At 36.3% G+C, this 26,692-nt stretch overlaps 1 protein-coding gene across 1 annotated transcript in view; it reads left to right on the top strand.

The window, feature by feature from the left end:
• The window catches only part of MAGI2 (membrane associated guanylate kinase, WW and PDZ domain containing 2), a 700,150-nt gene that overhangs the window by 606,415 nt on the left and 67,043 nt on the right, over positions 1-26,692 (top strand). Inside the window, exons 11-14 of the mRNA XM_053942436.1 lie at positions 2,624-2,655; positions 6,972-7,161; positions 17,970-18,011; positions 23,305-23,396. Coding sequence (XP_053798411.1) covers positions 2,624-2,655; positions 6,972-7,161; positions 17,970-18,011; positions 23,305-23,396 — 356 coding nt within the window. The remainder of the gene's footprint in view (positions 1-2,623; positions 2,656-6,971; positions 7,162-17,969; positions 18,012-23,304; positions 23,397-26,692) is intronic.

Genomic DNA, 26,692 nt, shown 5'->3' with positions numbered 1-26,692 from the left:
TTCTCTTGCAGTGTGCTACATATGCAATACTCTTGAATTCTTGAATTTGCAGCATTTGTTGCATGTGTTTAAATACTGATGATAACTCTGGATGTTTGGTACACAATTATCCATGATCAGTCTCATACTGAATAACTGATAATGCCATATGTTCTATAAAAGTTTTGTTTAGGTTGGGAAAAGGATGTTTAGTTCAGTTGTGAGTTTAGATCTTATGTGAGACAATATTAAAATTGCCAAGAAATATGTAAAAGAGGTAATGTAAAGTTCCTTTATGGAACTAGGCCATCACCCCTTTAGCCTAGCACCTAATCTTTGACAGAGGTGAGAGATGATCTCATTTTACATGAGATCAAGGTGTAACAGATGAAATTAAATCAGAAGAATGGATTTAACTATTAGTCCCAAGGTTTGTTACCTTTAGAGATGGTTGCTTCTATAGCATCCTTTTGTACACATATGGATCTCAAATTTTTTTCTTTTATTTTTTTTTTTCCTTTGGATCTTTTACTTCTCTGGCATCCTATATCTGTTAGTTTTCTTAACATAATTTCATGCTGTGTGAATAAATATTGCCTTTTTTTTTTGAGTGTAGATGTTGTCATTTGTATGTTGCAGTCTGTGCCCATAACCTCCAAGCTAAATATAAGTTTTTATTATCTTTGTTTAAATTAATAATTGATTTTTTTTAATTGAGGAACTTTTTAAAAAAATCTTGACTTGACGTATGGCATTGTTTATTTTATTTTTAAACAGTTATTATATTTTTAATTGATAGTAAAATTTTTATGATATCTCCAGCATAACTTATTTTTAGGTGGAGATAGTAAATAAATAGGGAAAAAAGACCTTTCAGTTTAATCAGGAGTCATTTTTCATGATAGTAAATTATGAGAGGTGCACCAGAATCAACGGGTAAGGAGTGTTACCTCTACCAATATTTTCTGAACAACAAATCAGGGTAGTATGTTGATTTGAGCAAGTTTCTAGTCTTATCTTTAGCTCAGAGAGGAAAAGTACTTTTTAGTTTTCACTCTTATTAACAGTACAGAAACATAGTGGGTAATAAAAAGGTAGCCATCTGCCATCCAATAAGTTATGAAATAAGTTTCTGCTACAGAATCCTTAATACTGAAAGTGATTAAAGAAAGTGATGTACAAGTCAGATCTATCAAGGTTGGCTGTTATCTCAGCTTGAGTTTGCAGATGGAAAGAAATCTGTCCACTTGTTAATAAAGCAGTTTTTGTCCAGGCACTGTAGAGTCAGTAAACATAAACCTTTCCAGGATTATTTTTTTCAGTAGACCTTTTTTTTTAAATAAAGCACATCAGCATTACTAAATAGGCAGTGTTTCAGTACAAATGGCTCAAGTGCTTTTACACTGCAAGATATTTCAGTCAAAATTAATTAAGTATCAGGGCAGAAAAGATTACCTCATTATCACAGAATTCTACAAATCTTAAATATATGTGCAAATATAATTCCTGTTGTGATTTTTCTGTAGAAAGATACTATGCTAATGCTCTCATAATTTTAATTTTCTTTTTAGACTCACTTTAGAAAAAGAAATAATGAAGTCAGTACTACTCTTTCAGCTGAATTCATTTTTTGAATGAAAGAGCAAACCTCCTATTAGTATCTCACTTTAAGCGTCATTTCTGTTTCTGACAAAACAAATGTACTCTTTGTTATTAGCTTTTAATCTTATCTAGGAAGGTCCACAGACTTTTTTTTACCTGCTATTAAAATGAGAATGAGTTTTTTCATGAAAACTATGTTGAAAGCTGGTATTTTAAAAACCATGGGCTAATACCCTTTGTAAGGCTTCTTTTTATTTAATACTTTGTAAAGGTTTTTACCATTGTACTGCATAAGATAGGAACAGTGTTTTCAATGAGTGTTTCAAACTATTTCCCTTTATGAAAAAGACCTATCTGGAGTTTTAAACATTTGCAAGCTACAAGAGTTGAAATTTAGGAAAGTCAATGAAGCAAGTTATCAATCAGTTAATAACTATGGAAAGGGAGATAACTACTTGTGTAAAAGACATAGTCATGCATGACTTCTTGCTACGACCAAAACCAGGACAGTATCAAAATAAACAATCCACTCGAGACTTGGCCACCTTATCTAGACTAATGAAACAGTTATTTTTCTTCAGGCTTTTCTTCTAAAAAAATCTCTTGTATTATTAGGTTTTGTTGATGGGATGTTCTGAATGCTTCTTCCTAAAGGTGCGACTGCATTTGACACATCAATACCAGGTCATTTGGTGTCTTATCCAATGTCCACCAAGACATTTGGAAATTCTTTTGATTAGTTCTTTTAATTTCAACTTAATCCCATGCTGTTTGTAAAGTATGGCAATGATCTCAATAGCTCCACTTGCATATATATATATATGCATATATATATATGTATATATATGTATATATATTTCTATCTATTTTTTCTTAGAAATTATCCCTCGTGTTTTGTGTTTTCACCCCTTGTGTGTAGACAATTTTCATATCTATCAATATTATCGGCAGATCTGAATGAGAATGGGAGCGTAGACACCACTTAGTCTCCATTCTTTATGCATCAGAAAAAGCTGCTAACATTATTTTTTGTTTATTTCAGGTTTCTTTTCTCCATGGAAAACTCCAAAGCCTGTAAGTTCCCTTTCAAAATTGTACACATTGAATTCATAAGATGGCTATCATGCAAAGCAAATTTCTGTAGACTTTCATCTACCCATCCTGTTCCCAGCTCGTGGGACGTCTCTCAGCAGTGCCCCAGCTCCAAGTGACACAGCACCAGGGCTGGCCTCCCTGATAAGCTCTGAAGGTCTGTTGACTCGAAGTCTGCCAGAAGTGGTTTGGAAAAAGGAAAACCCTCATGTTAAGATAGGTGGCAAGAACCAGAAATGTAGTGACTTAAAAATAAGAGGTCTGGAGGAGAAGACAGCAGAAATTAGTCTAGTCTAGTCTAGTCTTCTAGTTGGCAAATCCTTTGAAATTAACAACATGCACTTTTTCTGGTTTACAAGCGGCTTGAGTTCAACATCCTCAAAGAGATTGTTATTCTTTCTTACATTAGGAGATCTAAGCTGCAATAGTCACACTTCAAATAAGAACTTGGGCAAGATTACTGATGTGCCTTTTAATCTACTTTCCTGTGTTTCTATGATTTTGACAGTAAAACCCAAGGTGTAATGACTTCCCACTGTAAGAGTGTAAGCAATGACTGTGTTTATTCTGCTGACACCACATTATATAATTTTTTGAATTTATGACAGCATTCACAGTATAAAAAGAACTTGTAGGCTACTATTTTTGGGTGTCTGGTTTGTTTTATGGTTAGATGAGGTTGTTTGGTTTTTAGTGGTTTTTTTATTTTGTTTTGTTTTAATTTGGCTTTTTAATTGAGATTTTACAGACCTCAGAGCATCTTAATTCTCCACAAGGGTATGTAGAGGAAATAGATCCTGAAGACTCCTAAGAGCAATGGGAATAATAATAGCAATACCTTTTAAAGGACTTAGAGCCTTCTTACTGGGGAGCAGGCAGAGGAAGTACATTAAATCCGAACAACTTTACATATTCTCATATTGGAACATGGCATGCTTAAATTTTGCCAAAATAATTTTTCTACTCTGTCAAGTACAAATGGCAAGTAATCAGCTGATGCAACTTTGTCAGCCTGCTTCAGCTTATGGTGGTTTTGCTGTTAAAGGATAGAGTCTGTATACAATATATTGGAATAAGTATTGCATAAGTTGCTTTGTTTATCTATGAAGCAGGATATTTGTGAGAATAAATCAGATTATTAAAGGCTGGCTTGCTCTCATGAGTTTAAGAATCCTGAATGGTTGGGATGTTCAACTTTTAATCTCAGATAAAAAGTGAGGAAACAGATAGCTTGGTGCTCACTTTTTAAAGATCCATATTTGAAGACCTCCTCCTGTCCATACTTAGCCTTTTTATGTACACATCAAATATATAAATATCAGTGTATTTATTGTTGATGATTTTTTGCAACATTTTGTTATATGAGCAGTATGGTAGTTCATGCTCAATTAGCACTTGCCAATAATCAGGATCTAGAAAAACAACCTGAGTTGATGCAGTTTTTCATGCAATGGTGTGAGAAAAAGCAGGGTTCACAGAATAATATAGTATCATTGTGTGCTGTTCCTGCAGGCAGACTGACTGCTCACAGATACTCTGTTTTGGAGTAATCTCAGCAAGAGATTTCACTAATGATTGACCAAGTTAAGGTAGTGTGAATTCCTCTGTCTGTCACCACTTTTAACTAGAGAAATAGTCAGACATAAATTTCTCATGTCCAAGGCCTGAAGATAAGATTGAAACCAAGAGCCTGCAGCACTGTCTGCAGACAGTCTGAAGCAGTAAGGCCAGCACAGAAGGTTTAAAAAGCCTCCCCAACACCTCAGCACAGCCTGTATCTGTGTGACAGCAAAGGAAAACAAAGTAATTTGGGGTAACTGATATTTCCAGTGTATATCTTATATATGTATATCATTTATAATATTAGTGCAAAATGACCATGAGCAATGTCACCAAATCATTGCCCCAATTTGGATTTGATGCCCTGTACTCACTACTGTCCTTACTCACTTTCAAGAGTGCCTTCTTTTCTGAACTTTTCTGATAACTTCCATTACTGAATGCTAGGTGACTGTTTAATTAGTTGATATGGGTTTGGGAGATATAATTCCCCTACTGTTTATCTGCTTATTTAGCTGGTTGAACTTCACACTTGAAGATCTAGACCTAACCAGCAAGCAAGAGTTAGACATATGGGACCCAGTAGGGTTTTGCCAATTGATTTCCAGTTTCCTGTCCTTTCTCCAGGGTAAAATTTGCTCATCAAAGATAATTATATTTTCCTTTCTTTTTTTAAATCTTTCTTTAAGTATTTTAATTTTGTCCGGTTTCGCATTTTGAAAGAGGTAAGTGATATATTTCCCCAGCACTTTCCAAGAAATTAGGAATATTTCACTTCTAGACAGACATGGCCCTGCATGTCTTTCATCTTCATAATGATAAGATAGTTTGGTTTCACTGGCTTGTGTTCTTCTTTTAGATTCCTAAGGGAAGGTAAGGCCTATAGGTATTTTTCTGGTAATTTCCTTCATCATAAGGAGCTTGAATTTAGCTTAGTTCTTCTTTCCTATTTAGACATAGGGGTCATAATCAGGTGTGTTTCTAGAGACCTTTGAATTTACAATTCCATAATGCAATTATATACTGTATGTGTGTTTATAGCTACTGGAGGTAATTTCTTTAGGGCTGTCAGAAGTAGTACTGTGCTATTCATGTGACTTACCACACAGGCTAATTTACCCAAAGGACAATTATTTGCAGAAGATAAATTCATCTTGGTGCAAGGAGTGCCTGAAGGTACCCAAGGTAAATTCCTAAGCTATTTCAATGGCAACTCAGGTATTTCCATATGCTACTGTATTGCACAGAATGTACATACTTACAGTTTTGAATGAACCAGCCCTACTTACTGCTGAAATTCTGACAGACACACATCTTGAGTTATAATAATACTTTGTAAAATAATTAGGTCCTCAACAACTAAAAATGGCCAATATCTAGAATCAATTTTTCTTAAGAGCCTAAGATCAGATCACCTGGGATATGCAACAGGATAGTTATTCAGCATATTCACCAGGAGGACACTAAAATATCTATAGTCCATACATACTTGGTGAGAAAAAAGCCTGATGCAATTAATCATCAGAACAGAGAGTAAAGCCTACCTGCTGACCGAAACACCTTCTGAAACCAAGGAACTAAAGACAAACTATAGTCACAGAATTTGTAGAGCAAGCTCGCTGTAAACCTGCAATCATCTTTGATAAAGCTTCACTGATACAACAATATGTCAGTAGAATTTAATTACAGATCAGTTTGTTTCCAAGAGGCAATTTTTTTGTGTAATTACCATTGTTGGGTTGTGTGTGAGAACGCACTGTTCCGGAGGCTTTACCATCCTTGTCCTCAGGAGGGGTTATAGGAATAGCTAAGTACTCATTTCCTGGGATAAACATTTGTGTTTTGTTTAATTTAGCCTCTTCAAAGAAATTTGCTAATGCAATTTGATTAGCAGCCAACTTCAGAAAATAAGAAAGCAGATCCTCAAGCCTTCTTTTGCACATCCTATCATATCTTCAAGCTTGATGTACATGTAAGACTGCTAAAGACAGTCTTGAAGAAAGCGTGAACTGAGGTGTCTTTCATGCATAGACAATTGGCTGTTGTAGGCTTTCCTGTAAATGGAAATGGCCTGGAAGAGTTGAAAGCCTTATCCTGTGCTTGGTTGTGTAATGTCACTTTAGTGGGTTTTTTGGAACAGTAGATGCTTGAATACATGCTGTAATAATTTTCTCTTCGGTTTTGATTTGTTTTGATTTTCTTTTGGTTTTGATTTTGTTTTTTTAAATCTTCAGTTGGAGCTGTAAATTTTGCTCCAAATTACAGTTATCTCTTTCTCCCTGGCCAGCTAGTTATTTTCATGTATTCTCAGAAGATACAGCGTTAAGGTCATTCACTTGCTACACAGTCTGTCCCTTCTTTGTTAAGCACTACCTTTATGTGTGTTATGTATTTGATGAATCTGATAATTGTGTCTTTACAAACTTGCAGATACCTTTAGCAAATAATTTCCAGTAGCTCAGTACATTCTGTAAGAGGCACTCCACATGCTTCAGAGGTAATGCTGGGATTAATCTTACCTGAGAAAGGTCACATCTTGCCATGAGCAACAAACTAAGAAGTAAATTTAACCAAGTCATTTTATAAACAGCACAACACACATCTTTCATTTCAAAAGGCAGCAAATAGATTTAATAATTTTACAAAACACGTCCTCAACAAAAATCACTGTCTTTGGTCTCATTGTGGAAGCCACAGTTTTTGCAAAACGTCATTTTTATTCTCTATTTTTATTCCAGATGATGGAGCGATGGGAGAATCAAGGCAGCCCTCAAACAAGCGTGTCTGCTCCAGCTATGCCACAGAATATTCCCTATCCACCCACTCTTCACAGGAGTTCATTTCCTGATTCAACAGAGGCCTTTGATCCACGAAAACCTGACCCATATGAGCTGTATGAGAAATCAAGAGCTATTTATGAAAGTAGGCGTAAGTGAAAGCTCTCTTAACCCTGCTGGCCATTTAGTATTTAAAATTTTCCCTTTGAATGTGTCACTGTTGACATGATTTTCTGTAATTATCTTTTATAGTTTAAAGAAACTACATTTCTTTCCAGTTAATAGAGGCCATTGTAAACATTTCAAAAATTGTACACTTGCATATTTTCTTAGATCTCACCTAGATTCTCATATTTGACTTTCATAGGTGTTTTTTCCTTATATTTTTAATCTTCCCATTTTGACTGTTACGCCCTTGGTGAAGCACAGTATATGTCCCACCACATTCTACTGTGGTTTTTTTTTTCCTTCATAGTCAACCAAAAGGAAAATGTGAATTTATCAATGAAAAAAAGAGTTTCACCTACTTTCACTTCAAAGTGATATTTTTTTTAAGAAACTTCAAATGTATTTGTTTTTATAAAAATGTCTTTAACAAGTTTTCACATTGCCCTTGGTAGTGAGAAAGTAACCCATAGCATAAAGTACTATTTGAAGACGTATACAAAACAGTACTGACCCATTGAGATGCTCATCTTGATTTAATTTCTTGTGTTTTTGGAAATATAACCCATATTTTTGACAGCAAGAATAAAAGGGCTTAGACTTATTTACTCTTTTTGTAAAAAACATTTAAATTGTCTGCAGCTTTTACACTTAAGATAAATTCTTAAAATTATTTTTTAAGTTACTTTTTTACTGAAAGCTTCCTTACCACTGCCATTACTTGTATATGCCACTTTTCAATTCATTTTGTGAAATACTTGAGCCTATCAACAAAAATATGCTATAAATTACACACAAAATATTGGAGATAATTCAAACCAGTCCATTAATATCATTAGGTCCAGAGACTTGGAATGTTCACATTTCTTCAGCATGCAAAGGGATAGTCTGAAGGAAATACTTTATTATCCCCAACACTGGGTTAATGCCATTCTTACTTGCCTTGGCCTATGCATTAGTTACAGCATCAGCATCTCCTCTTTGGCTTTGGTATTCCCAGTCCCCACAATAATGGATATTCTGGAGGAACACCAGAGTTCATTTCACATCAACTCCAATTAAAACCTGATCTAGTCTCAAAGCTGCATGTCATATTCCTCTGTTCTTTGCCACTGTGGCCAGTGCCACCATCTTCTGCCACACTGATCCTATTAGTTGAACACTTTTCAATATAGATTGTCACCCTAAAACTCACTTTCCATAATACAGACTTTTTTTTTTGAGGGAGACAGTTGTTGATGTTTTATTTAACTCTATGTACTTAAATAAATTGCTGACTTTTTTGAGGAATACCAGGTATCTTACCCTAAATATGGATTTGAGATCTTACTTAGACCCCTGTAAAAAAAGTATTTAATCTTCAATTATAAACTGTTACGCATAAAAACCAAACTTTACAGGATATTTACAAACACCATGTAGTCCATGTTGGCTGGTATTCCCAAGACAATGTACAAAAAAGAGACTATAATTTTTGAAATTTTAAAACTCATTGAAGTATGGATCAGGATACTGTGTGGAGTAGGCCAAATAGGTTTGAAAGAAGTAGAACTAGTTTTGAGCAAAGATTGGAGATAGTTTTCAGACATCTTCCCTCTTTCACTTGTGCATTAAAGGCTAGACTAGTATATAAATAAAAACATTTGCTTGAACTGCAGTGTTATTCCCCAAAGTGATAGAATTGGTTATATGATAAATTAAAAGGAAAAGACTCCATTCCATAGTTAGAAATTATTTTATGTAGTTCAGCACCTCTACTGAAAAAACTCTTGGCTTTGTATAGAGTTCTAAGAAACAGAAAACCCTTTGCAAATAATCATTTCCCATAGCAATTACTTTTAGAAGTGATGTAGTTGAACAAAAATCTTTCCACTCAACAGTCAGAACCATCTTCTGTAGTTAAAGTCATCAGGCCAAGAGTGCAGATTTCCTACATTGAAACAAATATCTTTGTGAGACAATTAAGAAAATATTATAAATGCCATATGGATATATGACATATGTATTTATATGGCATTTTCTTTCATCCTGATCCCCAATCTACACTTGATCCATGTGTGCCCTTCATAAAGCTGTGGGAATATAGATCTGATGTCGACCTCAAAGATTCACTTACCCCCAGAGGTTTATATACTACATTACAGGATATATTACACCATTCAGTATTCATGGGCGCTTTCTTCAAGTTTTCTGAGTACTTCTTTGACCAACATGAACTCTTGTCTTTTACTTATATGATCTACTGTGTTGTATATGCATTACAATAGGAAGAGCATCTAACATGTGGGTTGGAGTTATGCTAAAGCCTGTGTTTTAATGGTATAATTGCATTTGAGTTCTGTCCACAAGGCAGCTGGAAACTGTATGTGAGATGTTTTCAGCCAGCTGCCTAGAAAAACAAATAATTAAAAATAGTGAAGCTGCTAGGCCCAAAACAAGAAAGTGAGAGATGAAAAGCAAGACCGCAGTAACCTTATCCTAGATTTCAATCAGTATCCCATCTTCCAGCTAATCCTGGAAATTTAAATTTCTTATCTTCTTTCTCCACTATCCCCTCAACATTTTCTCTAAGATTTAATTCCACCAGTTTCCAACCAGATCTTGTCTGCATTCATTCATATCCCTTATTTATAAATAGCTGCCTCCGAAGATCTCTATTCTCCCTGACATTTTTGTTTCATGAATGCCATAAGCACACATTTTAGCAAATTTAATTTGTCAAGCCTTAGCACCATGTAGTTGTCCTGTTTCCTGAAGATGGAAACAACAGGAAGGAAATCCATTCCCGAATCAACTAATTGTCATCTAATTTGAGTATATAGGAGGAAGAGTTTCAAGACAACACTGTTTCCTACCATATGGCAGTGTCAGGTTGGTTATCTTTGGGAAGAACATGCCCTAAAAGTGCACAGGAAAAGTTCAGCTACTTGGGTTTTTTTTAAGTACTTCTTATCTCAAACCAAGTTTGTCTTATCTCCTGGCAAGACCTACTTTTAGTCTTCATCTTCTAAAAATAGGGCAGAGAAGCAAGCAATCATGACCTGGAAAATTCAAAAAGAAAGAGATAGTGCAAAATTTTTGTTTCTCTCACTGTGAGACTCTGTTACTAAACAGTTCATTTTTGTACTTCTATAGCTCTGAATTTCTACAGAGCCTTTATCATAGGGTTTCCCCACAGTCAATACTCACCAAGGCCTCATAAAAGACTCCTGCTTCCCAGTCAGAGAGGGAGTGAAACATGTTATGAAAAACAGGGTAGTTCTGTAAGGAGCACAAGGAACATGATTCGAAGCAGAGGAAGAGCTAGACCAATGTGTTGCCTCTAGCTCATCCCTACCTAATGATAGCAAGAACAGGGTTGCAAGCAGGAAGTCTCAATGAAAAAGTATGATTTTCATTCTACAGAAATATTTTTCCACCTAAGGAACATGAAGAACCTGCAAGACCCAGTGTGATGGGAAGATTTCAGTTTGTAATGGTTACATATGAATTACAAAACACTACCACTTCTGTATGGGAAATAGTTTCATAGACGCAATCAAATGATGCATTAGTACAAAAACAGAGTGCAACTCTATTTTGGAAGTCATAGTACCTTTGAAAATTGTTTGTCATGAGTCAGCAGTTACCTGTCAGCTCTTCCCTCTTAGCTGTCACCCACCTCTGCTGTCACCTATCTCTTATGCTCAAAGCTCCAAGTAGATGAAAAAGGAGCATGAGAGGTTTCCACTGAGGAGGACTATCACATCATCTAAAACAACTGCTTAATAGCAAAAGATGGGAAATGGGTTTATGCTTGCTTTCTTTACTTCATCTCTCTGGTTTTTGGTTTGTTTCTTATTTCTTTTATTTTTTTGGTTTTTTTTTTTTTTTTTTTTACTCTCTTCCCCCATCTCTTCTTATTTCTTCTGCGTGGTGAAGAAAGATACCTAACTTTCTGCTGTGACATAATTTTCTCAGCTGGATACTTTTTCATTTTTTCTGTTCTACTATTAATTCAAAGCAAAACTTTTATCTCCTTTCTCCTTACAAAAACTGTTAGATTGTAAGTGACAGTGTTACTCTCCTGATAACCAGTTTAGGTACAGAAGGTAGAAATTGGAACATCAGATCAGGAATTTCCTTTTAATTAAAAAAGTATGACTTCATATGCACCAAATTATTACAGCTGTAACTGGAGCCCTTGAGTTATCATTAGGAGACCTCATTCACCTGAATTTTAAATTTTTGATTTTATAAATTCTCCTTATCATGTCTTATATTTTATACTGAACTCTGTTTATTGTATATTCACAGTTTATAAAAACTTTGTTCAGACACCCCCATAGGCAGACATTAGTCAACCAGGAGTCACAAAGCTGTTGGGAATCATAATGCCATAATATTTCTCTAGTTATAATGGAAATTTGAGGTTATGTTCCTCTAAGGAAAGGCAAAATAAAACATTTTTTACATTGATTGGGTTACATTTGTCCTTCAGTTAGTGTGGTAGCCAAGGCTGATGATATGACACAGAAATGCTAGTAGAAAGAATGAGATAAGCCAGTGATAAGCTCTCATTAAAAGTGAAATCTGAACAATTACATTTCCACCTTTAGCTGGAAGGACGAAGGTTACTTTCTTCAAAATCTCCCTTGTTATCTTCTCCTCTGACCACAGTATGTTGAATTTCTCAAGTCCCTTTCAAATCTATCAGCTGTTTTATGCAATGCATAAAACAGAGATTTTAAAAAATTGGAAAATAACCAAAAAGCAAAGTTCACCAACACCTGTGAAATATGTAAATAGCAAATATATTTGCATAATTAGCCTCTACATAATAAGATATATTCTTTGGCAGACTTATAGATACTTTTCTGTAAGGGTCACAGACAAACACTTCATATTCATGGACTACATTTCCTCTGGAGCATCACTCCAGGTTTTCAGCACAGATATGCATTAAAGTAGGAAAGATTTGTCAGCATTATACTGATCCATAATGTGTAACCACAAAAATACCAGTCTTGCAGAAAAATACTAAGGCAATCAGAGTTTCCTAAATTTGATACTCATGGAATATAAAAAAAAATATTATGTCTAGCACTGAATGCATGACCACCTGAGGGGTTTTATGGCATAGTCTACAGCTAAGCAGAATTTTCCTGCCAGTGCTTGTTGGCTGAAGAGCTACAGTTAAAAATTAAAGAATGAAAATATTAAAAATTGAAGAAAATTTTTCACATAATTGGTACTACCACTTTTTTCAGATAGTGTTTTCCTGACCAAGAAAAATTGCCTCTAACATTTTTTCCCATTTTTGCTTATTTTTAGTCTAAAAAGAAATCACATTTTGGTTATGGTGCTTTAACATATCTGCATACACATCTGTGCACGGGCGCATATATATGCAGAACTATGATAGCACTAAATACATAGTATTCTGAAGTATTGCATAGAGGGGGTTTTGTATTGGTGAAGGGTTCGGCTCTGTAAACTAGAAAATCAGATTCTAGTTTCAAATCTTCCATGCACTCAGTTTACCATATCCTTCAACATTTCTATTCACCAGTTAGTGCCCTAAGTCATGCCTGCCTTCACTTAGTAAATAAAAGTATTGGGAAATTTCTAAGTAAGGTCTATTATCATCAAACTACTTCTTGAACTAGAGTATGAACCACTGAGGTATAGGAAGGGAATTTCTCAAAGCAATTTCCAAACAGTCCATGTTGGTGTTCTCCTTGCATCGATTGCTACCCTAAGCAACAGTATGGAGTTGGTCTAAAAACTTATATTATTAAATGAATATAACCCTTTTTAATTAAGAGATGATATACAATAAAAGGAGAGGAAATTTAGCAGACTAATGTCAAATGGTTTTTTATTGTTCATCACTGCAGCAAGAATTACTCACCATGACAAAATGGATTTGTTGCTTATATAAACTGACAGTGAAACCAAAAGCACTTTCAAATGGAATTATGAGTGTATAATCATCATAGTACCATGGATGTAAAATTATTTTGATTGCTGGATTGCAAAGCAGGTCCCTAATGACCTCTGCTAATATGAAGTGTCAGTTTTACAGCTGATGGCGGTGTTAAAGATGCAGTATTTCTTTCTCTTTAACAATTTACACTTTACTAAAAGGTATACAAATAGATTTTGATCTGCAAAGTACTTAAGAGTCAAAGTAAAAATTTAAGAGAACTGACTTGTTCTCCATAGGGGAGTTGGCCACAGGTGCATAACACAAGTGGGTGCTGCATTGCCTATGAGCTGTGTCAAATTGCTGCTTGCAGAGCTTTGGAAAGGACATTGCAGCACAATCACACTCATTCTTCTCACTTGTGAAACTCCTATTTACCTGAAGCATGGCTACTGAGATGTACTGAGATGCTGAAATACAGCATTCCCTTGTGCTAGTTTTGTTCCAGGTATTTAGCATTCAACAAAGACTGATCCAGAAAACAGCAGAATATGGAAAAAAAACTATTATCAAATATCAGCACAATTCTTCCTCCAGAGAATACCAGTGGCTCTACTGGTGTAAATAAAAATACCCTTGTGTCACCCTTGTGTGGGTGAATTGTACTCCTGTGGCTGTATCTTGGCAGCAAAGAATCCTGCTATTTTCACCATTGATTTCATATAAATCCGGATTATGTCCCCGGTCTTGTTTATTGCTTACCTGTTTTTACAAATATTTTACAATTTTCAGTTTAAAATGAGTGAATGAAAAAAAAATCTATTAGAGTAATTTATTTCAGACTAAACAAGAAGGTATGCAAGATTTTTGCAGTTCTATCTTCTAACAGCAAAATTAATCTTGACTTTGCATTCATCTGATATGCAAAGAATCATAGAATGATCGCCATAGAACGGTTTGGGTTGGAAGGGATCTACTTTCAACCCCCAAATCTTGATGTATGGCAAGACTTCTCAAAATGCACAGCTGCATCCCCCGTTCTCCAGAGCACAGGGAGTCATCACCATGGTAGTGATTTATTTTAATATAGTTATATACAAACAACAGTTCAGAAGATTTCTTAGATTTATTTTCCCGATTCGTGTTTCTAGGACAGGTTAGCTGAACTAAAGAAATTAAATCAGTGAATTTAACAAGTATTTTGTTATACTTTCAAGCTCTACTTTGTAAGCACTTCATTCCTATTTCGCATGAAAGAGTACAACTACTCATGGCAATGCAGCTGCAGATGTTCAACCAAAAAAGCATCATAGGGAGAATACAGAAATCTTATCATTTTAAAACTTTCAGCACTTTGAATGGCTCTTCGTGGTGGTAGTGTTGGGTAGACTTGTCTCTTTGTCCTGACCTCTCCAAAATTTCATTCTTCTACCTCATTTCCTATGAGGTGTGATGCCCCACATTGGGCGCCAAACTGCCGCAGTGTCTTCCCCTTCCGACTGCTTGGCGTTTGCCCGGCTTGACCTGACATGGCAAGCAGCAAGGGCCCCCTTCCAGTTCCCCGGGGGGTTAGGAGGGCAGCTTTGGGTCTGGCCCGTAGCCATAGGAGTGACTTGAGCGGCGGTAACAGAAGAAGGAGTCGACTTCTGTAGGGGTTCTCCATCCAGGTTTATTAGGGGACTCCAGGGAGCCTCCTGACCCAGGGACAAACAGCCTGCAGAAACCCTGAACAGCACTGTGCAACAGTATTTGACAGGGGGCGTAAACAAGGGGATGGCCTTTCCACGGACCAGTGGGGTAATAGTTGGGAGTGGAACTCAGGGAAATGGGCATGAATGGGCACCAGCAGGGAAATTGGAAGGAGGGGACCCCCAGTATCTGACCTATCACTCGACGCCCCTGATGGAACTTTCTGGACGGAAGGGAAGGGCTGTTGAGTGACAGATAGAACCCAGGGTGGGGTTAAGGAAATGACTCAGCAGGTTCTAGGGACAAGGGGTGGAGGAAGGAAAGGACTGGCATTAGGATGGAAGGAGGTAAAGGAGGTCAGGACCGCTTTCATGGGGTTACAGGATTAAACCACTTAATATAGCTGAACAACTTAGGACAGCTTAGGTAACACAACGCAACAGAGGTGGAGGCAGGATATCTAACATATTAGAAAGAATCTATTAAAAGTTTAGAAAAATGTCAGAATTAATTTAATAATAAATACATGGAAAGTTTCAAGTTGCCTTGTGTAAAGTTAGTTTCCTATAAACCTAATTGACAGATTTCTATAAAACAAAGCTCACTAGAGTCTCACAGTATTCTGGTGAAATTACCAGCTCAATTTATCCTTAGCAGATAGAAGGCACCAAGATGTGCACAAATGACATGTATTCTGCTCAGCTGAGGACCAGGCCCAGCAGTCCTTCCTCCTCTGTTGGAAGTTGCTTTTCTGTAGGGTCTCTGAGAACAGAATTAGGTGAGTTTTGAAAAAAAACTACTTATCTCTGCATTTTACAGATGGAAACAGTGCTAATTGAGTCCCTTCCTCTCTGTTAAAGGTTCTTTGAAGTTTTCTACTATTTGCTAACAGTTTGCTTGTCACATGAGCACAGCTATTTAGAGGATATATTTTGTTTTCCAAAGTGTCAGTGACATTATCACAATTATGTGTACTACACAGAGATCCATACTACTGACAGCAGATTCTTCCTAATATGAACATTGCTTTGCTATGGTTACCAAAACCACAAATCTGCACCTAGGTTTATCTTTCTGGTGATCAGACATTTAAAAACTTTAGGGCTTGTCTCAGCATCTTCAGCATAGCACAGTTCCAATTTTCAAGTGTGTGAATTCCTAAGCTACAGTGGAAACACATGCTAGGTGCTGAATGGTTGATTGCAAGGTGATAATTAGCACTGTGAGAATCTACATGAAGTTCTGCAAGGCAAAGGAACAAAAGCTATATCAGACTTCATGAGATTAGCTTTGAAGGAACCACCTCATTGACAGGCACTTTTGCTTGACCACAAATAGCAGTTCCCTAAAAAGGACACTGCTCACTTACTTAAAATATGTAGCTGTCTGTCTCAACACAGCAAGTTGTTCTCTAATTGGTCACAGTTTGAGAATGGTGGTGATTCTTTCACTTTGCTGCCTGAGGCCAGTAGTTCTGAGTGATATTAGAGTGCCTGCAAGCAGAAATGGAAACAGAATGAACCAATCTTACAGCAGCTCTAAAGAACAATTCTAGATGAATGACCAAGAGAAAAAGCTTGTGTATCTTCAAACCTAAAAGTTTATCGAGACTATGAAGATGAAATTGCTTTCTCTACATTAAAATAATTTTGGCTCTTTTAAGAGTTCCATTAAAATCTTGAAAGGCTGTGAGTAAAAAAAAATAATTTCTCCAAGTTTGCAGTGGAACAGCATCAGTTCCAAAGGTTTTGGTTTTCAGGAGCTGTGCTGGTGCAATATTTTACATTTAGATAGCACGTCTCCCAAATTACTGAACAAAATCTGAAGTGCATGAAGGAATTGTCTCCTTTAACCATCAAAGTAAAGACATGCAGCCACCTATAAAGTAAAACAGCATAGCCCACGTGACACAACTCAACATAGACAGTAAACACAAATGCAACAGGAACACCAAATCCAAATTAATGTCCCCATTCAGTTGACCTAGATTTGGACAGGTCAAGGCTGTTATCTAAACATCCTTACCAAAAATCTTTAAGACATCTCCATTCTTGGGAGCCATCTTTTGGAAAATATCTTTGCCTTGCAACAACCAGTTCAGTATTATCTCAAGAGATCTCTGAATCACTCAGCTGCTGCCATTGCAGCCCATGCTGCCTTTAGGAGGCAGTCCACCAGAAGGCAGGTGGCTTTAATCTAAACTTTTTCAAAGTGGTACACAGCTTCCCACAGAAGAAACACTGTATTATGTCTCTTACCATACCTTTCTGTCTTAGGAAGATGGTGTATACTCATAGGTTGCATCACTGTCCTACAAATGCTGTTATGAAAGACCTTACCTCCTTTAGAGCATGAAACATGCATGGTATGATATTCTGGCTTAGAGTCACATAAATGGGATACCTGATTCGCCCTTTTGTTGTGTGTAGGCCAATACACACAACAAAATGTTTTGGAATGTTTTGCAATTCACTCTGGGTGCTGTCAAAATAATAAAACAGAAATTCAGAACATTTCAAAATTAGCAAAGAAAGCATGACTGAATTCAGCTATGGACTCATCCAGATTCCTCTAATGCAAGCAAAGTAGTTCAATATGAGAACAAGACAGTTAATTGCTGCACTTCATATAGTGAAATACAAATACTTTGAAACTACCTGCGTATAAAGTATCTTAAAGAGATTTATGTGCATTTCCCTTCATCTACAATCAGTTGTTCTTATTGGCAACATACGTCCCTCTGGAAAAATCTTCCTCATCTTGATGATGAAAGATACTTTGCAATGGAGTTGTATAGAAGCAGGGGTCAAGCCATCTGAGGTCAAGTCATCCAAACACACCATTAAACTTCCCCTTTTATTGCTGTACTTGAATAAGCACAAATATTGTCACTATTTTTCACAGTTTTAAACAACTAAAAATTTTATCTTCATCAGAACATACATTGTGTTAAAGAAACATTACCACCTCACCATCTTTTTCACTTTGCACAGAAATGGCCAGGGAGGTCTCAATCTAGCAGGAATATCTACATGTACCACATGGAAAGTAAAGAAGGAGGGGAGGAGAAAACAAAATTTCAAGAAAAAATAGAAAATGCATTTTAGTAATTCAAAACATAGCAGAGAAATTGATGCTGCATCTTTAAATAACTTGAGAAATGTATTTCACCTTTAATTCCCCATTTTCCTATTCAGAACAAGTGCTGCCCAGGACTGGTTTTCGAGCGGATTCCTCTGGCAAGTATTCTTCAGCCTTTGTTTTCTGTAAACTAGTTGTCCTTCATTTTATGTTTTAACTATTCTTCTTTTTTTAATCATTTCTCAAAATGATGGACAGTCATGACTGCCCAGTCACCATTTTATTGTGTATGATCTTTGTGGGGTTGTAGAATGCTTATGCCAAATCTTCTTATAATAGATTTGCATTTTGAGCAAGGAAAGGCATTTCTTTTTCCTCAGCCAGTTTTTGTTTATGTTTTACTGTGTTTTATGTGTACTTTCATATTAGTGTTCACTCTTTAGCATAAAAGTATATCTCTATAGCTCATGCCCAAATCTAAGCCAAATATTTTTTTTATATCTGAATTTAATTCTGTCTTAATTCTATCACCAATTCCTTGCTCTCATACTTATATCTTGTGCTGTAAAGATGTAAAAGAAAAAGCTTTCAAAATCAAGATATTTTTGGGGTTTTGAGTCAACACTGATCTTGTGGCAAATGGCAATGGACTTTTTTAAAAAACAGCAATATTTGATTTCCCAGTGTTATCATGCTAAGTTAAAACAGGCATCCCATACAAAAAAAAAAGGAAAAAAAAAGGGCTGTTTTGACAAGCCTATCAAAGTTTTTCTAGTCCTACACAAGCTGGACAGAGATCCTAAATTAAATATAACATTAGACTGGTTTTGCATAACACAGTAGGGTTTATACATTGAATTACTCTGTTAGCACACCAGTTCTTTTTTCTTTTCTTTGATGATTTTCATACTGAATTTTTTATTTGCCAGCTTTCCTCTCTATAAATATCAAGAGGGAATATGTATGCTTTTTTAAAAAGCTACTTACATTGCAGAGCAGCAGATCCATGACTGTTTTCAAGCTTTTCATGTCTTTCAAGAGCATCTGAAACTCAGATGAAGTTATTGTAGTTTTGTGTCGATCCCAATTCACAATTTATAATTATTTGTATGAAACAAAAATCTTCACCATCTTCAGCAAAGGAGTCCAAATAGGTTTTTATTTTCAGTAGGTAGCTGAATACGCCCAGAAAGACTGTAAAATTATTACAGGAAATCACTTCGTCTTTCCTTTAATTGCAATATAGAAGAGATTTAATAAAAATTTTATATCAACATTTACAGGATCATCCCAAATACCAGGTTTTTCACTGTAAAATGACATAACATTTGTTCAACTTGTCTCACACAGCAAATTAATTAAGCATTTTCAGGTGTATATTTTCTCAACATTTAAGAAACAACTGCGTGCTTGCATCTCAGTGTATTGTCCACCCAGAGATTCAGATAAGTACAATGCAGAAAAGTAGCTGGGAGTTAATAATCACATCTTCACCCGTGAAATCTCACTATTGTTCAGTAACAATCTATTCTGGTACCATTGCATTTAAAGCAAATCTCCCATCATTCAGGAACCAGAAAGAATTTCCCAACGCTCTTTACCATCTTCACTGTGCAGCAATGATCAGATCACAGCTTGTCCAATACCATTCTCAAATTCATGGGGGAGCCAGCTGGTTTTATAGCCCAGCAAAGTGAATGGGTGTGATTTTTTTTTCTTCCAGGCCAAATGAACTGTTAAAAAAAGTTTTCCTTCATACAAAAAGAAGAAAAAAAGTGGTATAACCATTTAAAAAAAAGATAATTAAGTTACTATCAGGCAATGTTAAAGTTCTTTTTCTAATATAAATGTGTAGAGACAAGGAAGGACAGGGAGCATTGTCACTCTGGCAGAGGGTACCCATATTACATGAGCAAAAATATTGACTTTAAGGTGAAACTCTCAGTAAAACTGGAAGGAGACAGGTCATTAAGCTACATTAAGCTGACTGGAAGGATAAGCAAACTGGAAAAGACAGTGTTAATTCAGTATTGGCTTGTCTGCAAGCCTATTCATTGCTTCTTACTTGGCATGAACCACAAGGTGCTAATCTAGGTTAGCAAGAGAAAACAAAAAGACACATTTTTTCATAATGAAGTTATATTAACCAACAGTTTGTAGTATATTGCAAGGCACAGGAGTGTCATTTTCTGTAAGTAGAGGTAATTTTCTCTGTATGATCAACTGAAAATCTGCTCCAGTAAGAAAACACAAAATTTAGTCTATCTAAAAATCCTTTGTGAGGAACAAAAAAGTACCAGAATCTTGGAGAAGCAAGCACTAAAGGAATATCAGATGAAATGTAATCATTTAAATGGGTAAGAATACTTCATCAATGTATATTCAGGAATATTGAAACTGCTGCCACATAATCATAGGGGATTTTAGTAAATCTATCAAATATGTGCACCTATGAAAAAGCACAAAGTAGTGAACAACTTACTTGTCATTCAAAAATAAGACAAAAAGGATCTCAGCAGCAGCAAGGCTTTAGAGCATGTTTTTGATCAAAGACTAACTGCCAATATGAAGATAAACTGAGAACTATGCAAAGGGAGCTTAGCAAAAGTTGGTTGGACAGACTAACTGGTAACTGATTCTTTTACACTGAACAAGTGGTATGTGCTTAATTAATCTATACTTTCCATTTTCCAAAATGCCAGTTATAATTGTAATACTTCCATATTAGCCTGGAAAAGTGCTTAGCATGAAATGTAAAGACAAATGGCTAGAAAGCAGCTAAGCAATTCTACTAGAAGAATCTGGACTGAAAGATGAATATTATTGGAGAGCCTTGCAATAAGTCTTCTGTCTTATTTCATGTATCACTTAAGCACATAAACCAAGGGTAAAGTCAGGTCCACTTTCAGAGATGTAAGTTCAGGAACCTATGGTGTAGCTATGTCCAGAGCAGTGGAAAGATGATCAGTGCGGTCATATCATACCCAGCATGAAAGCTGAAACAGCACACAGGTTTGTGTACCAGTCAGTCACTGGAGATACTTTGATATTATACTTTGATACTTTGATATTAATGCAAAGTGTGTGACCTAGTGACAAAGGCCACAAACAAGCTCAGTTGCCAGTGTCTTCTTTGCCTATGTCTTTACTGGTAAGGTTTGTGTGCTGTTTGCTTGCAGAGGTTTGCAATAACAGAAAGCTAGACTTGATGGCCCAGGGATCCTTTCCAGTGTTTTTTTTTTTCCTTAGCGGGACAGAAAATAACATTATTTTTTAAAATCAGTTTTCAGTGTCCTGTTGGCAGACAATGGGCTCCACAGAATTCCAAGTCTTTGGGAAGGAGCATTGTAGCCCACTCAAATAATCCAAAGGCTTCCAAACTGTTAGAGCTCATAGAAAAGTATGCCCCTATACAGCATTTTTTAGCCTAAACTTTTTCATGGTCAAGCTGGTTTATCTATTCCACTCTAAATGGGGTAGAAAAACAGCATCTTTTAAAAAATAAATAATGCCCCTTGTTTTAGAGTCTGTTGCCAACACCGGTTTGGCTCAGCTTTGTCAGTGTATCTGAGGGACATTTTCATCTCGGTTTGCCAGAGCAAGCATTCTTCACAGCCTGACATTCTTTCATTTTCTTATTGTATTCCCAAATGTGCATATTCATTCACTTGTACACAATAAAGGCAGTGCTCGGGTTGTGACAGACTGCTGGAAACAGTGCCTTTGAGTGTTAAACCTGGGTTACAAATAGTGATCATGCTGTGTCTATCTACAAAACCATCTCCCTAGTGCTGAGCTCCATCCTTGTAGGCACAGAAAACCAGGTAAAGTACTGCTTTCATCTGAAATTCCTTTGCCTCTCACAACTTTTAAATTATTTGCATTAAGCTAATGTACTGTACACACCCAGAATTCATTTGCTCCTTAGTGTTGAGACACATCAAATAAATGGAAAAAGTCGGTATAATAAGCTGTTTGGTTCTGTTTGGGTTTGTCTTCTCAATATATGAGAAGAAAGTTGGTAGGGAAAGGTAATACTTTTATTTTACCAATTGAAATATTTGTGATTCAGTCTCACTTTCACCAAAACTGACGGTTGAAATAATGCACTGTTTACAGCATTAATGTGCTGCTGTTTACAGAGGATTTTTTTATTGCACAGTCATAGTATGGAGCCAGTACCTGTCGTTCTGTACGTGTCTTTGCAATAGTACCTGACTGAAACAAATCAGGCTTTAATCCCAGACTACACATGGCACTTGCCAAATTCCACAGTTTATGAGGTGCACACTGGTGGCTCTGAGGGGAGATCTACAAGTGAGAGCTGTTGTAGTACCATATTTCAGCCATCTGTAATCCCTCCCATCCTGAGGGAACAAGGCACAACTGGAGACACTTATGAGCAGTTTGCTGAAATAAACTTGGTCATCCCTTTTTTCTATTGGGGTCAGCAACAAGCTGGCACTGTCCAAAAATGTATAGACCAGAGTGCAATCCATAAGAAAGACCATTCCTGTCAATCACTGCTTTAGGTGATGAGCTTAAAGCATCTCTGAGCATGCAGACAGGGATAGTCACAACAGACAACTTCTTAGTTCTCTAAATGCTTACACTTTCCCTTTATAATATTTTAAATTATTTCTTTTAATATTATTATTGTCTCAGAATACTGTGTTCTTTCAAGTGAAGCTAAAGACACTTTAATAAGAAACTGACTTTTAAAAGACTCTATATTCCTCAACTGATCTATTACGGGACATAATATATGTCTAAAGACATGTTAGGCAGGCATATGGAAATGCAACCTTATTGATTCACAAAGCTGTTGAGACTTTAATTGAGTAGCACTAAGGAGTTCAAGTTAATGATGTTAGCTTTCAATTTAAACTCTGAGACTGAGGGGTTTATAATGATAATTTTCATCAAAACTCCTTATTGAGGGTATTACCTGGAAGTGGAATACTTAAAAGCTACATTATATAAAAAGTCATATATATATCTGTATTTGGAACTTAAATGACGTGTAATAATTTTCATATTTTGTGAGTTGGACTTGTGTATCTCTGTCTCCCATTTCAGTTTATTCTTTGTAGGATTTAATGAACTGCAAGAAAAAGACAAATTAAAGACCAGAGGTGGATGAACATTAATCCATACAGTCAGTTTTAGGAAGAAGACACATTTTTAATGTCTATTTTGGACAGACTTTTCCATATTGTTCTTCTGTGAATGTATTCTAGTTTGGTTTAGTGTATTCTACTGAACATAAGCACCCTCTAAGAGACATTCTACATTTTCAATTCTCCTCCTTGTTTGTGGCCCATTTTTTTCCACCAGCTCCAACCAGGATGCCGTTAGTCACGTGCAATAAACACAAGGTGGGAGGGGTTGGTGCAAATTCTCAAGATAATACCAAAATGCTTTGCTCAATGGGATTTCTCCTTAAACCAGGTCCCGATTATAAGGAGCTGGATGTTCACCTTCGGAGAATGGAGTCTGGGTTTGGCTTCAGGATCCTGGGAGGAGATGAGCCTGGGCAGCCTGTGAGTTATTTCTTCCTGATTTTCCTTTTCCTTCCACATTCTACAATCTGTGTAAAGGTCAGAAAAATATTACTACACAAATGAACCCAAATGAACGCCATGTTAAGGCTACAAGTAAAATTACTTTTATTCATCCACAAAAAAAAAAACAGAACTCTCAGGTTTTTCATATCTGAGAATTAAGTTAGAATAAGAAGGCATTAAGGTGGAAACAGCATCACTCATCCCATTACTGCAGAGTGTGTCCCGGCATCTCTTAATCTGGACTTTTCAAAATCAAGTTTAAGCAGAAGATTCCAAAAATCCAATTATGTAAGATTATCCATAACCATGTTCAGAGTAGACAACTTGTATGCAAAATGTATGCGTGTGGTTAAAAGACACAGTCAACAATGCAGTTTATTTCCCGAAACAGAAGACCTTACCAGGGAGTGATAGTCAATGTTCCATGTTAAATGACAACATCATGTGAGGCAACAGGCATAAAAATGATAGCTTTATACCATTAGGAGGGAGGCACCCCTGTAACCAAATAACAGGTAACAAAATGAACATAGATGGTTTGCTAATAAAATATAATATAAAATATATCTTATGCATAATATTTAAAAGAAACAGTATAGAAGCCCGAAAATAAGGGTTAAATGTGCATGACATACCACAAATGTGTAAGTATTTTTATAAATTACTGATCTATCTAAATACTATAATTTTGAGAGCAGGCAGAATTAGTACTATTTCAGAAAAACCTCAATGCTGTAACTATAGTCTGACAGCTAGGACTAATCTCAAGTCAATAATGATAGTGCTTTACTACCACAATTTTAAGCAATCTGAGTCTTGTGTTACCAAATTTCTGAGATAATGTATAATTAATTATTAGATTTTTATATTCCCTAGTCAATAATTTATATATTCCATATTCAAATTAATACAGAATAGTGTCTTTTTCATTCAAGCCCTAAGGTTAACTAGCATAATGCTTTGAGAAACAAAGAAGCTCTTGTATTTTAAAATTGTCAACATCTGTCAAAGTACTGATAAATCTTAACAGTTTACTGATATCTCACATAAAAAGAAAATAATGCAGTGTATTCTAAAAAAGATGCTTCAAGTGCTATTTGAAATTCAGTCTAGTTTAGAATAAGTGATTTCAATGGTTTTTCAAATATAAAGTATAGCTGCTCAGAAGAACTCCAAGACAACACTGCTTCATCCTCTACACTTGCAGTGTGCCTGTAGACCCTCTGATATGTAACTTCCTTCTGTGGAGCATGTCCCAGTGCACATAAAATGAGTCCACTGAGCCATCATCTGCACATTTTCCAACTGAGCATTTTTCCTGTCCCTTCTGGATGGGCCAGACAGTTTAAGTTCTCAAAGCACACATACTGGGTGAAGCCAAAAAGGAAATCTGTGAGGTGTTAGTGGAAATATTCCAATTTATCTTTTTAGACTGTTAGGAAATGGCACTAGAAAGGCACTACCTTTAAGACCAGGTTGGGTGGAGCTTTGAGCAACATGGTGTAGTGGAATGTGTCCCTGCCCATGGCATGGCAAGGAGATTGGAGTTAGAGGATTTTTGATGTCCTTTCCAACCCAAACCATTCTATCTTCTAGGAAGATTTGGAAATCTCCTTCTACCCGTTCTGGACAGTAATGTCTAATGGCATTTCCTATCTCCCAGGAAAGTGGCTAAAGGGCTGCTAAATATTTTGTGAGGGGCTCTCTTGTGTCTCCTTTAGTGTTTTTTCATTACAAATGGATAATTAAGCAGTCACAGACTAGGCATCTGACTGGCTCTGCTTGTTGGAGGTTTATGACAATCTCATGAGGAAAAGTGCAGCTCAAATGCCTTATCTAAAAGATGATTATTTATATAAAACTGAATGATTTCAACACATAGGACTAAGAGAAAACTCATGGAGAATATCTCATATTCTGGTAGTTCCTATCCATAATACATGCTGGAGTTGTGAGAGACTTGAGTCTCTCAGTCTGCTCAGCAGTCCAGTAGAAAAGAAATTTTGAAGCAAGCCTTTTGCCCTGCAGCTACATGCATTATGCACTGAAGAATTACAGAGGATCAGCTCTTTCTAGTGTCTCTTCAGCAAAGGACTGACTTGACTTTACTGTCTGAAGTCAAAGAGCAATAGCTGGATATCAAGGGCAGAGATAAGCACCTTGCTATTTTTGGAGAGCAGGACCAAAAACACCGCCCTCTGTGAACCACCCTCTAACAGATCTCACTCTCCTATTGAACAATTGCTCTCAGCCTGCCCTTAGCCTCTAGGTTGCTATCTCTATTCCATTTGCACATACAAAAGCACTTTTCCCCAAGACTTTTCAATCCAATGGGCTTTATGTGTCTTTGCAAACATTTCTCAAAATCCCCAGGAGTTAAGAAGAGCCTAACTCGAAGCTGAGGATTGTACAAGGCAAAAAGACACCTTCTTAGAATTAAGTGTTGCAGTGCTGGGATTTTCAATTCTCACTCCCTTGTGGTTGCCCATCTTGTTTTCACTGCTCAAATTTAACACCAATAAACACAACAGATGTACTCTTTTGGGTGTCCTTCTATTTCATATTCAAAGTACAAGACTTCTTAACTCTATTCTCTCTCCTCCACTGCTTCCCTGCCCCCCCATGGACAGCCCACCTGCAGCCCATTCCTTTCACCTCCAGAAAAGCAGAAGCAGTTTTTGCCTGTTCTCCAAACCCCTGCTTTTCCTATGAAACAAGAACTGAGATGCTTTGAAATTTTTATTTCAGTTCTCCTGCTGTGCAGTCAGGTAGCACAGAACAAAAGGAAGCTTTTGTCTTTGTGGTTTGATTTCTAAAAAGGAATATGGATTCTTCACCATAAGGCAATAACTTTTTCAAAGAAGTAGAATCCAAATAAAGTTATTTTAGAAGGATAATACTGACACTATAGAGGGACTGTAGCTTAGTTTCCTTCTAGTTATATCAGGTACCTGGCACCTTAGAAGAAGAAAATACTGCTGTACTACTCCACTTTTCATATTTGTATGCATAAAAATGCTTTTAAAGGAAATACTTAAATTTATTGAGAAATTTCAAATATCAAGACTGTGAGTTGTGCCAGTTCAAATCACCTCTCAAATCTTAAAATATTGCACTACAACATCTATTTATCACATCTCCCAGTTACTTGAGGATTTAGGGATAATCTGACTCTGTTATGGTGAATTATAATATTACTGAAAGGTTGCAAAAACATATAAATTGGAACTTTAGTGAAGTTTCAAATTGCTGTCCCAAAGGGGAGATGTATT

This window comes from Vidua chalybeata, chromosome 5, assembly GCF_026979565.1.
Source record: "Vidua chalybeata isolate OUT-0048 chromosome 5, bVidCha1 merged haplotype, whole genome shotgun sequence".
Classification (NCBI taxonomy): Eukaryota; Metazoa; Chordata; class Aves; order Passeriformes; family Viduidae; genus Vidua; species Vidua chalybeata.
This window is presented reverse-complemented; position numbering and strand designations above follow the sequence as displayed.